The sequence below is a fragment of the Cardiocondyla obscurior genome, linkage group LG03 (genome assembly GCF_019399895.1).
Source record: "Cardiocondyla obscurior isolate alpha-2009 linkage group LG03, Cobs3.1, whole genome shotgun sequence".
Classification (NCBI taxonomy): Eukaryota; Metazoa; Arthropoda; class Insecta; order Hymenoptera; family Formicidae; genus Cardiocondyla; species Cardiocondyla obscurior.
Genome location: NC_091866.1, coordinates 11,119,621 through 11,132,937, shown reverse-complemented (window position 1 = coordinate 11,132,937; position 13,317 = coordinate 11,119,621). Strand labels below are relative to the sequence as shown.

Sequence of the window (13,317 nt, the reverse complement as noted above, 5' to 3'; positions counted from 1 at the left end):
TATCCCGATTGGCTCAACTCCCATCAGTACCTCGAATTTCAGTGCAGCACTAATAGAGTAACAAAATTAAATCTCTTTATTTTTGCTATAATTTGACAAAGTTCTCAATAAAATATAAAATTTTATTTGTTAATAAAATCAATTTAAAATTTGTTTTTATTGAATATTCATGTGTTTGACAAAAGATGTAGAATATAGCTGCATAAATTCTTTTACATTGTACAAATATTAGTATGTTTACAAAAAACATTGGCCCAAAGTACAATCAAAATATGTAATTAGTCACACAACCTTAACATTCTAATTTGCTTTGATCAAATATATTCTAATTATGTACATAAGCTGTTGTATGTCTAATATTAAATGTACATTAGTTGATTAAATTAAAAATCCTAGATGTGCAAAAATAATCCTTTAATCTAATCCTTCCTTTTTCTCCTTAATTGCCTCCTAAAATACAGATCACAATCAGTTATTCTTGTATACTGACATTATAATCTAAATTGTGTCTTACCTTAAAACGTTCCTCAAACAATGACAACTCTGCAATTAAATCAGTAATGGCATGCATAAAAGCTTCATGTGGAGTATAGTCAGATGTTGTCTGTATTCTGATAACAAATTTATGTTCCAGAGGATGAGGAACTTTGTAGCCAGCAAATAATACCTGAGGATCCTTCAGCAATTGACTACAGAATCAATAGAAATTAATGAAATTAATTAGATAATTACAAAAAAGGTAAAGTAAAAGTTTTATAAGTCCACTCACTTGCGAATCATGTTTCCCAGGGTATGATCCTCTTTGTTGATTGTAAAGATTGCAGCATTTGGCACTTTAGTATCCTGCTCTTTTATTATTCTACAAAAAGGTAGTATGTAAATATAATAAAATATAATAACAAATTACAATTAAATAATAATAAGTATATCAAGAAACTATTATATTATAAATTTTGTGACAAGTTCAATATAATATGATGTATTTTACATTGATGTACGTCCAATTCTAAACTACAAATTAAGGTTAGGTGTAAACAATCATCGAAAATTAACATACTTTTTCTCTCCCTCGTACAACAGGAATGACTCAAAAGTCGGAGGTGCGTTCATTTCGTCTCGTCAATTATTAATAACACTTTTCAATTAAGTTCTAACAAAGTACCAGCAATTACTCGTTAAGCGTCTATTAGAACGCTTCTCGCTTTCCATGCACTGTCGGCAGGTCTTTACTGACGTCATTCGACAAATTCAAATATTTATCAAAGGTTCAGTTTCTATTGTTTTGATAAGGTTTCGATTTTGAGTGAAGTAAAATGAAGAAACCTTGAAATTAAATTACACGTTAATTTTAGAATTCTAGTTTAAGGATTCTATCCCGATAAATCAGCTCGCTTTTCGTAATATTTCTATCAGGCTAAACTCGTAAATCTGCAATGGTCCAAAAGTGATCCAAAGAAGTAAAAAACGATACAGAAATAGTAGAAAAAAAAAGACACAAGCAGAAACAAAAAGCAGTAAATAAATAAATAAATAAAAAAAAAGCAAGGAAGAGTAAAGAAAAGAAAATCTTGTTAATAATAATGACCTAATCGTCATACTTAAAAGAAGCCACGCGTTCTTTCCCTCTTTATTAATTCGTGATCTCGCTCAGTCTTAACTCGCTGCAAGGAGACGTCGCGAGATTAATTGCAGATTGCAGGTTCGCGCGTGGTTCGCGCGGCATAAGCGTTGCGGGCGAGCGTTTCCCATAATTCCCATGGCTGCATGATGCGCGCCCACCCAAGATGCGAGTGACGCGATAGTCGGCGCTGTCTTGCGGCCGAGACTCAAGGCGCGAAGGTGCCCTGCCGCCCCCTGTCTGGTCGCCCTGGTCGGTGGCGGCCATCGTCACTATCGGCAGTGGCGTCAGTGACGCGGTGTTAGCGTGTTAGTCGTAGCGCGTCGTCCAGACAGCGCATTTCTCTACTCGCGGTCAAGATTTTCCCCTCCCCCGCCGCCGACGGAGGAGCGCCGACTTACCGCGAAGCAGTTGTCAAAATGGCGGCGTGTGACGGTTCCGTGAGCGTGAACCCGAACTGCGAAGTGGTGCGAGGGCAAACGTTCGAGGTCGGTCCGCGCTACACGAATCTCACGTACATGGGCGAGGGCGCCTACGGCATGGTCGTGTAAGTGTTGCCCCAGGGGGGGGCCTTCTCGCGTTGCCCCTTTTTCATCGCCGTCGACCTGACAGCTCCCGGTTGGCTGCGGAATAAACACCGCGGCGACGCGCCAAGTCGGCCCGACGCTCCTTAGCGAGCCCCGGAGTCGTCGCCGGCGGCGACCTGGCCAATCCTTCACGCCCGACAGCGGCCGCGTCCGCATCCGGAGACGCGGGGACCCCGCTTCCGGGAGGAGGAGATCCGCCGGTTCGGGAGTAGTACGCGCCGCACACAGGCACACACGCACGCGTGACGCACGCATCACGTTTCGAATGCACGTCACGCCCCTTTCGCCGCACTTTTCCCATTCACGTCTTGTCTTTCCTCGTAATGCATTTTTTTTTTTTTTTCTCTCGTCTTCCTTCTTTTTTTGTTTTGCCCTCCGCCTTTTTTTTCCACCCTTTCGCGGTTATCGCGTTGATGGGCCGAGATCGCGCTTTATAATCCGACGAATCTTATCTCGGTTATTTTTTATCGCGTGTTATCTAATGTGCGCGGAAGGTAAAATACTTTTTGCGAGATTATCTCCGCGTCTCTTATTGCGGTTTTTTGTTATTCCAACAACGTTGTAGCATTTCCTCGTAGCTCGCGTGAAACCGAAGAAATAAATCGAGGATTTTGCGCACAGATAGTTGGAAGAGTTTTTGTTTGCCCGAGAAACGTGTTCTTCGGCGGATTTCTTTGAGAAATTCGGAATTGATTTTTCTATAATTACGATAACGCGCTGGTGATATTGATGTCGAATAAAAATAATATCGGCAAGCGGCTGAAAGCAAAGGGCCCCTCTCTCTTTATCAGGTCTTTGATGTATCCCGGTACTTAGGTCGCCTGAGGTTTTAATCCCGTTTCGATTTCGCAGATCTGCTTTGACGAGATAAGCGCACGGCTCTCGTAATTGTTATTATCAAAGTTTGTTATTGGCTTTCGTATTTTATCGGTAATGACATTTATAAAAAGCAACGTCTATAGTTATTGTCTACCAAGTAAGATTAATCGAATCAAAATAGAAGAGGCACGTGTATAGTTTTCATTACATTAATTAAATTAAATAAAATTGAATATATTTGAGCAAATTGTAAATAAATTACTTTTGGGAAATATTAAAACTCACGATTACAAAGTTACTAACAGAAAACGAGAGATGGGTTTCTTTTTCTTTTTTTTTTTTTTTCCTTTCTTTTTCTGCAAATATTGCTTCTATTTCTACAGCTAGGAACAATTTCATTAATTCGTACGACCTGACCTATGTATACCGCAAAATAATTCGAGATTTTTATCGAGACTCAGAAACACCCGGCGAAAAGATCTTTGGTGAATGATAAATGCAAACAAATTAATTCCTATGTCTTGTTACAGATCCGCTTACGACAATCTCACCAAAACGAAAGTAGCTATTAAAAAAATTTCTCCGTTCGAGCATCAAACTTATAGTCAGAGGACCCTAAGAGAAATAAAAATCCTCACCAGGTTTAAGCACGAGAACGTAAGTTGGACACGCTCGAATAAGAATTTACGTTACTTCCATAAAGTATCGTTTTATTAATATATTGTTTCCTTTCCTGACAGATAATAGATATAAGGGATATATTAAGAGCGCCGACTCTGGAACAAATGAAAGACGTCTATATTGTTCAGTGTCTGATGGAAACTGATCTCTATAAATTATTAAAGACACAAGTAAGAACACACCTTGTATATTAGCGGCGCGAAGCCGAGCGCGCAAAAAAAGGAAGCAGTTATATATTTAAAGAAATAATCGTATTCTCTCATTTCCAGGCCATTAGTAACGATCACATATGTTATTTTCTGTACCAAATACTGCGAGGGCTGAAATACATACACTCGGCGAATGTGCTACACAGAGACCTGAAGCCGAGCAACTTGCTGTTGAATACCACCTGTGACCTTAAGATTTGCGATTTCGGTCTTGCGCGGGTCGCCGATCCCGAGCATAATCACGCAGGGTTTCTCACGGAATACGTGGCCACGAGGTGGTATAGGGCTCCAGAAATCATGCTTAATTCTAAGGTATTACGAGCGAGAATAACATTTCGAGGAATAAAGACTACGTCCTGCGCTCTTGTATGACTAACTCTGACTCTCTTCGCGCAGGGCTACACCAAATCCATAGATATTTGGTCAGTGGGCTGCATCCTGGCGGAAATGCTCTCAAGACGAGCGATATTCCCCGGCAAGCATTACCTAGACCAGTTGAATCACATTCTCGGCGTTCTCGGATCGCCTTCGCCAGAGGACCTCGAGTGCATCATAAACGAAAAAGTGCTGAATCTTTATATCTATTTTGCACGTTGTTAGAATTTAATTTATAATTATGTATGCACTTTGCAATGCAGTTTGTTCTCTACACATGTAATACGGTGAAACGCTTCTGATTTCAGGCGCGGAATTATCTGCAATCTTTACCGTATAAACCAAAGGTACCGTGGACGAGTCTGTTTCCCAACGCCGATCCAAAAGCTTTGGATCTTTTAGACAAAATGTTAACATTCAATCCTAACAAGCGCATTGTAGTGGAAGATGCCTTGGCACATCCTTACTTGGAGCAATATTACGATCCTGCTGACGAGGTAAGCTTCTAACTACTTTGTAAATTGCGATCATGAATAAATATCTGTACTTTGGTATATTTCAGCCCGTGGCAGAAGAGCCGTTTAGATTTGACATGGAACTGGATGATCTTCCAAAAGAAGTATTGAAACAATATATTTTCGAGGAAACTTTGCTGTTCCAAGAGAATCACCGAGAGAACGCTATGTAGTCGACTGGTAATTGTTAAATTCGTCGTTATGGCGTACCATCGATTTTTTTAATCCGCTGACAATCGAATGGTCTTTTCTTTTCGTCAGGCATACCGTTGCCAGAATCGCAATAACTGATACGCGTGACGTACCGAGGAAAAAAAAAAAAAAAAGAAAAGAAAAGAATTGAACCGAGATACAAACGATCGCAAGATTGGTATGTGGACAGCGTGCTTTTAACAATTACCACATCGCTACTGCTCGAATTGCCGACGAAACAAAGGTTACTTGAATACTGACGACAGATTTAGTTCAGCGATCAACGAACGATTAATTGCGCCGATGAGTCGAGTGAGTGAAACAGTCGCGATGTCCGCGCATACGCTTGTACATTCGCATGCCCCTCACTTGGAGAAAGAAAGCATAGTATTTCTTATGTTATATTAAATATAGCATAATATCAATTGGTACAGCGAGTACCTTTTAATTTAACATCGTCGTACCGTATTGTACTACACTGTGTCTGTGATTTAATTACGAGAGTGACGAGGCGCAACATGCGACGTACTTTTTCATTTCATCGTCGTTCTTCGAATTACCTTTTATCCCCCGAAATCGTTGAGATTACAATGCGTAATTGTACGGCGTAATTAGGGCAATATGCATTCGGCTTATCGTTCCTCGGTGTCTTCCGATATCGAGAGTATCATGGATATTGAAGACACCGAAGTACACTAAACGTTCACGTTTGTCAGAGATATTCGAACGCTTGTAACGCATTCGTAAATTCATTTCATACGATATTTTCCCGTCTCGTGTGTATTCGTATGACTGTATATGCGTGCGCATGTACGTGCGTGTGGCAGAGTTTCTTTTGATATTTAATCTGTTTATGATAGTCAACCGTTGTAGCGAAAAAGAAGCGTGCGTGCGTATCTCAACGATACGGCCCACGAGAAAATAGTGTATAATTTATGTTAAAAAGAGAATCGTGATCTTCTTTCTGAGCGTGTGATAGTAGTGATGGTGCCCAAGTCATAAGAGTTTAAAGCGATAATTTGAGTAACATGAAGGTCTCAAGTTAGTATCTCGGATATTTTACAAATATTGTGCATCGAATGAACCTCTTGGGGCCGGTTGTTCCAACTTAATTTATCTGACAGGTACTTATTACGTGTCTTTATTTGTTGACAAAGAAAGATAAAGGCGGACATACGTTTATCTGATAGATAAAGTTTATCTGGAGATTGGAGCAGTCGGCCCTTAAACTCGGACTACAGATTAGGAGTTGAAATTGGACTGAAATTTAATCAATCTAAGCGAGTTCCGGTAGACTTGACATTGGGTTTTTTTTTTTTTTTCACTCTGGAATGGTTGAGTTCCTATCCAGTCTCAGTCTTAATCTATTCGTCTGACGTGAGGCTTTGAAGCTTCTCGAAATCGATATCACCATCCAAAATCTATCTACGATAATGTCAATTTAAAATTGGATTCGTTAACTGATAGCTCCATTCGGCCTTACTGCGAATATAAAGAGAATCTTTTCGATCCCAATTTCCAATGAGAAAACTAGGTTGTGAGAGACGAAGCAAAAATTCGAAGAAAAAGAAAAAAAGAGAAATGAAAGAAAAAGGATACTAAAACAGGGACAAAGTATTTACTTCCACTATTAACTGTTACCGATCTTCACGTTCTTCGATACATATAATAAATTAATAATTACAAAGAAACTCGTTGTTCGTAAGATTCTTATCTAGATCTAAGATGCATTTCTAGCAATTATAGATTGAGGGCGAACTTGCTCATGTTCCCCGCCCGCTTTTCGAAGACGCGAGGGACATAGAGTGAGGAATATTCTGTCGTTACCACAACGCCATTATTTCAACTTCCGATTTAATGCGCATTTACCTTCCTTCGATGTTTGTCCGTTTCTTTATATCGCTGTGGACAAGAGAATTAAGGAGTTTCTCGCGGTTTACAGTTTTCCTGGCGCACAAAGCTTGATTACAAAATGCGCAGAGATGAAATAGACGGTCACCAATTCCACCTCAGACGTAATACTTTCCAAATCGGAGTTTGCAGTTTGCTGAGAGTAACTCGCTTTGTAACGACAGATTTTGAGGTCATATCGCGCTGAATAGTCTTAGGGACGACAGACTCGAATACTCCTAGCTGTAACTTGAGATGAAATTAATGTATGTCTTTCCTCCTGCGTTCCACGAGCCCGTCGTGGCTCTTACCATTGTACGAGTATTCCACGTGCGAGTACAAAGAGTTTCTTCCGATAAGCATGTGTAATCCTACTTCCCCACACGATTCTCTTTCCGCGACAGAGTTGCAAGTTCGAGCCGTAATTGCCATGAAATCGAAATGCAACAGAGATTCCTAAAAGTCTCGCGCCGGCGATACTCTCCAATTTGTCTCGACAGGGAATCGTTATACCAGTTTACGATAATAAGTTAGAACTTAATATGTTAAGCCACCCTCTCCTTGTACAAATGTTTGAATCACGTTGGCTCCCGAGACAGAGTCTTCTATGATTTTATATCATTACCGCAGGGTGAAAATAAGATGCATGCCCGGTACGTTGAGTCCCTTTGAAGAGTGCTTTTATCCGAGGCCTTTTAAACAGTTCTTATATCGTAGGTCGTGGAAAAAGAAAAAAAAAAACATTTTTAAAACCAAAACCGAAAATCGTGTACTCAGCGAAAAATTGTAAGCCGTCGAGAAATCGAGCATCTCGCTGTTGATGATAAAACTCGATCTGTACATCTAGATTGTGATACGTAGATACCGAGAAGAAGTATTTGGAGATGACGCTGAGATTGCAGGCGTAGAACGTTAACGTGTCGACGAAATGTCGCCGATATTATCAGGCCTAATATACTTAAAGTTATGTATGTGTAATTGTTGTTGCCGATTCTTGTATATTTGGACATTCACGGGACACCTCGTCTGTCGAATTTTGATGTTACCGGTGATCTGTATCATTGAGCATGTATAGAGGAGTAAAAAAAGAGGCAGCGGAACGAGAGAGACGATGAATCTACGTGCCGTTTCCTCGACAAGACGACAGTTGTTAGTTCTCGAAAAGTTAGCGAGTGATCGACTAAATCATTAGCGTTTTTACATAGAGTAGATTGAAGAAAAGAGGAGAGAAAAACTTTTCAAGAATAAAGGTCGCGCAATCGGCCGCTTCTTTAACAATGGGTAAGATCGGCGTTCTCCATCCGCGCGCGATACGTAGAGACGTGCGGGAAAGATCCTACACTGTAAAAAATATTTTACCTTTTGTAATAGATATAAAATTACACAATAAATAATTTCAGCAAGTTCGCACAAACAGTAGTTGCAAAAATGTCATTATTAATTGCATGAATATAACAGTTCATGTAATTTTATACGTGATTTTTATAAAATTAAATTTAATATATATATATATATATATATATATATATATATATATATATATATATATATAAGTTAAATTGTAAATTATATTAAAAATTACATGATTCTTTTTTTATATTTACACGATCAATATTGAAACTCTTACAATTATTATCTGTGTGAATTCGCTGAATGTTTTTACAGGGTGATTTTGTGTCTGTTACAATGGTTGATTTACGTGTAATTTTTTAACAGTGTAACGGGGGAGAATGTATTTCTGTCATCGGCGCCACTTTGAGCTAGCTCGAGTGGACCCACTTAGATTAAACCAAAGGCCAGCATTTCATCCCCCGAAATGTTATTCCTCGTTACCTGCCGTTCTGTCTCTAATCCAGCGCGCGTTTATCACGTTAATCGTCTGATTCTAACGGCAATATCACGAAAGATATCTTCCTCTCCGTTTCAATTGTGTCGTTGTGAATCATTGATGGTTTTTTGTCGCCGAAGCTGCATTCATAGCGATGTAAACTTAATAACGCTTCTAAGCTGGATTGTTCTCTGCTACGACAAAAAAATCGATTAGTTCTTCAATTAAATTTGCAATAATTTAAAATTTCTTGTTGCGAGTTTTATGTCAAAGTTATTACACCTTTGTGAAAAGAATAATCTAGTAATACGCGACTAAAATTACATTTCACATAATTGTAAAGATAATGCAGAGCAAGGAAAACAATCACAAAAATTATATTTTTGAAAATATATACTATTGGACGGGAAAGATTATAAACTTGAGAACCTATGAATGTAGCTACGCAGCTATTTAAATAAAAGAAATAAATGTACTTACTCTGTGCTTTTTACCCAATTTTTTGATCACATCGATTGCTAATTGATTTTAATTCATAGTGAATCATCATTTACATTAATGAAATACCATTAGAAATAATTTTAATATGCCAGTATTAAAAAGGATCTATTATTTGCTGCAATTTACGTTATTTATTGTTACAAATTTTTGTTACGAGGTAATACTTTTCGTTAATTTTAATTTTGATTGCAACAAAATTTGTCGAATGAAAAGTTTAACAGTAAGAGAGATGCATTACAAAAGTGGTAATGTAGCATACAGATTATTTATTTCTTTAATCACTTATCTTTTCCCCTTTTTTTTTTTTTACAGTAACATAGAGTATTATACTGAATCTTCAGATTTTACAAAATACCTTAATTTATTATTCTAAGAAATGTGATGCTATTTCAAGAGCTTACGAAACTATACTTTCATCTCACGTTCTTCGTGTAAAAAGTACGTATCACGATTTCAAAGTGATGTAAACTGTATTTTTTCGAAATTCTTGTGTTTCTCACACAGATATCTCGATCGAAGTACTTAGCTGCTCACTTCTTTTTCCGTCCACAGAAATGTATATCAAAATTGCGCGTGACATTATCGGAAGTATTCATTGTCCGTGTAATAAAAGCAATGGTTATTATCGGAAGATCGATCACAAATGCATAACACAAAATAAAAGTTTATATACATATATTATTATCTTCTCGTAGTTATACACACACACACATGTGTAAAAACCATCGCAATCTTTTTATAATGATGAAAAAAACCTCGATTAGTTGTGCAAATGTTGTAAATTGGATGATCTGTCCACGTATTAATTTACAACTATTCCAGCATAGACTTGATAAAATATAAAATATGAAAATTAATCGTAAAACGATACCTCTGAATAATGAGCGCACTCTTTTTACAAATTCGGAACTTTTAAATTAGATCGCTCGTTGGGTCACTACTGTTCCTTGTGTATTTGTCATTTTTCACTTCTATTCGCAACGGAGAACGTCCTCTGGTATGATTTCCGATTCGCGATCGTAGGTCACCCTTTAAGGTACTTCTCAAGTCGCGGCTGCCCGACGGCCTTAAAAAATAATAACTTGTAAGCTTGAGATGTATATATGATAAAATATTTAATCAAATTGAAAAATGTGAAAATATTAATATAAAAAAAAAATTATTTTAAAAATATGTATGTGTGTGAAAGAAAGTGTATAGTTCAATAGACGAGACTATTTTCTTACCTCTTTTTCAGATAGCTATCACTAGCTTCGCTTTTTGCGTGATTTAATCTCGCCCATACGGTAGAAGCAATGCGTGGCTTAGGTGGGACAACTTTTATCACACTCCCTTTAGGGCCCTGAACTTCTTTAGCAGGTACATCGCTGTCTTCCTCGCTATCTTCTTCATCCTCCTTGTGTTCGCCCTCTTCTTCTTCGTCGTCTTCTTCTTCCTCCTCTCCTTCCTTTTGCTCTTCCTCCACGTTTATCAAGCCGCGTGACCTCTGCTCCACTTTATCCTCTTCTTCGTGACCGTCCTCGTCTTCCGATTCCTGCCACTCTCCCTCTTCTCGATCCGATAATTCTATCTCCTTCGCAATTTGCTGTCGAATCGCTCCGGAATTGTCACGCTTTGAATTCGTTGCATTTGTATTTGTGACCACCACTTGAATGGGCTCGCGATACTGCGCCTTTGTTTTCGACCTCAGCTTTGATCGCAAGTCACCACTGCTATTTAAATTGTTGAGGATCATCTAAGAGAGAAAAATATATATCATGTCATGAATGGATGTAATTATGTTAAACAAATTTAAAAAAAGTTTAATTCAAGAAAAAAAAAAAAAAAAGATTGAACACTAACTTGAAATCGAAGTTTAGCCCGACGTTTTTGTACTTTTTCTTCTTCGTCATCGGCGTGCATTCGCATGCGGGGAATTTTACTTCGTTTACACCAATTCTCGTCACTATCACTACTCGAGCTGGCTTCGCCGGATTCTTCCGCTTGTGGCGTTTCCTTTTCCGTACATTTAAGACCTAATCGTTCCTTTATACTACGTCCTTGATCCCTAGCACCGTTTTTTGGACGAAAATCGTCCTCCACAACGTCATTCAAACCCCACGTTTCGGAAAGTGAGCCCCATGGATTTTTCGTCTGATTCTGTTCGTCTGTATCGTCTTCAATCAGTGATTTGTGTTTAGTTGGCTTCGTCTGCTTGTACATACGCTTGCGAGACTCTGTCAGAATTCCCTTGAGACCTGTACATTGACATAGAAATTTATATCACTGTCTGAAATTATTTCTAATCTTTATTTAATTTCACTATCATAAAATTACCTTTACCTCCAAAGTTAGGATTTCCATATTTTTTGTAATATTCACTCTTCTTTTCTGCATTAATCTGCTTTTTATCCGCCCGGGTGGCGAATCTCAGGAATATTCCTTTTGACTTTGGATAATCCACACCTTTCCTCCATACACCAGGAGGTAACGGATAATTGATATCTTTAATGTTAATGCAATTTTCTTCCTTTTCGTTTTTATCAGTATCGACGAGTTCTTCGTTCGCCATAACGATGTCTTCCTTCCTGTTCTCAGAATCGTTCTCTCGATCTGAATACTTTGCAACACTACCAGAAATTCGCTTGGACAATCCTAACATAGCTCTGGCTGCTGTTACTTTGTCAAACCATACTATATTGCCTGTAATACCACAAACATTATTACATTAAAATTAAGTTATGTTGAATAAACAGACATTATCTTATTAAATTAAATTAAACTTAAAATAAAGCAAATCATACATGACACATCGTTGATCCATTCGATTGATGTTGGAGCATAATCCTGGAAATATTTAAACACATCTTTGGTGCTCATTTCCTCAGTTCCTCTCATATGAATTACATTCAGTCTGATGTTCTTTGCATTCTCGCCATCATCCACAATACCCATGCTGCAATTGTACAAAATTTCAATAATTGCTTTTGTTAAATTAATTCAGTACTTTGGTCAAACTCTCATTGATTAAAAACTAAATTCAATAAAAGTGTTTGTCTCATAGAACTACTTTTTTTTCTATTAAATTCCTTATTAAATTAATAAAAGTCTAGTTAAAGTGAACCTAAGTTAGGTATTTTATACCTGCTGTAGAGATCCTCCTCCACGTTCGACGATTCCTTGGGCTTTTCTATTAAACCGAAACGTTTAGCTCGCTCTTCCATCTTCAGTTTCTCCTCCTTGCTGAAGATGTCTATGCCTGTCGTGAACGTGTCTACAGGCTTCTCGGGTTCGTCGTCCGGTATCTGAACCAAAATTAACATGCGTATCAGTTCATTGTCAATGGCATTGGTATGCAACGGCGTCGTGCGTCAATCATTAATTATTATTGTTTATTACCTGCGAGTCCAGCGTTAAAGCCGCCCTAGCTTTCTCTATTTCCTCGATAGGCACCATCTCGACGTCCGAGGGCTCCTCGAATTCGTCCATCGTGTAAACACAAACGAATGCAGCGGTAGTAATCGAATGTGGCTCGACAAAGCAAGCAAGTCGGTGAGTGTCGTCAATTACACAATTGGCCAAGCCACCTCGCGAGAACGGCGTCGGAGCGTCGATAGTTTACAACAGTTTACAAACAGGACTAACCGTAGCAGCAGACATCTTTGCTCGCCACAGCCGAAAATCCGATAATGCGTAGTATTACTAGATAGTAAATCTGTTCTCATTCGCAGAGTACCTCGTGAGAGTAGCGAGAATACCGCAATGATCCGCCATTTTAACTCGCAAGTTGCGGCAACTTCAAATCAACACTTTCGTCGCACGCGTCTCTCGAGCACTTGTCTCCGTCGTCGCCGCCGCCGCTGTTTGCGGACGGAAGACGGAAGGTCGATCGACCCAACCAAACGAAACGAGCGAGAGGTGCGTACCGAACCGAGCGCGAAGGAGATATGTTCTGGACCTTCTGGACAGCTGCGACAAGTTTTTTGGACTTATAACCTATATAGTTTTACTGCTTTATTTTCCGAATAGGATCCGTGGTAATTATACGTTTAAACATTGTTGTAACAAGGTATATTATATTTTTAATAGCAGTAATTGCAACCTAATTGATGAGCTAGAATTT

General features: G+C 38.6%; 3 protein-coding genes across 4 annotated transcripts; 1 reads left to right on the top strand and 2 right to left on the bottom strand.

Moving 5' to 3' along the window:
• Positions 1-138: 138 nt before the first annotated feature.
• On the bottom strand, positions 139-1,314 carry Rpb11 (DNA-directed RNA polymerase II subunit RPB11). The gene is made up of 4 exons (XM_070654287.1): positions 1,058-1,314; positions 770-859; positions 515-689; positions 139-450 (listed from the first exon to the last, which is right to left on the bottom strand). The coding sequence occupies exons 1-4, from the start codon at positions 1,108-1,110 to the stop codon at positions 415-417; spliced, it is 354 nt and encodes a 117-aa protein (XP_070510388.1). The 5' UTR covers positions 1,111-1,314; the 3' UTR covers positions 139-414.
• Positions 1,315-1,904: 590 nt separating this feature from the next.
• Rl (Mitogen-activated protein kinase rl) lies at positions 1,905-6,687 on the top strand. Its single transcript, XM_070654285.1, has 7 exons — positions 1,905-2,165; positions 3,555-3,681; positions 3,765-3,875; positions 3,975-4,226; positions 4,311-4,478; positions 4,598-4,786; positions 4,852-6,687. Exons 1-7 carry the CDS (start codon positions 2,038-2,040, stop codon positions 4,975-4,977), a joined length of 1,101 nt encoding a protein of 366 aa, XP_070510386.1. The 5' UTR covers positions 1,905-2,037; the 3' UTR covers positions 4,978-6,687.
• A 3,186-nt stretch (positions 6,688-9,873) lies between these two features.
• On the bottom strand, positions 9,874-13,003 carry LOC139101245 (nuclear cap-binding protein subunit 3). Of its 2 annotated transcripts, none has more exons than XM_070654280.1 (7): positions 12,594-13,003; positions 12,339-12,499; positions 11,999-12,150; positions 11,532-11,897; positions 11,058-11,452; positions 10,442-10,950; positions 9,874-10,281 (listed from the first exon to the last, which is right to left on the bottom strand). In XM_070654280.1, the coding sequence occupies exons 1-7, from the start codon at positions 12,681-12,683 to the stop codon at positions 10,128-10,130; spliced, it is 1,827 nt and encodes a 608-aa protein (XP_070510381.1). In that variant the 5' UTR covers positions 12,684-13,003; the 3' UTR covers positions 9,874-10,127. The 2 variants fall into 2 exon arrangements, with proteins under 2 accessions (XP_070510381.1, XP_070510382.1); XM_070654281.1 differs by having other exon boundaries at positions 11,538-11,897; positions 12,594-12,999.
• Between the last annotated feature and the right edge of the window lie 314 nt (positions 13,004-13,317).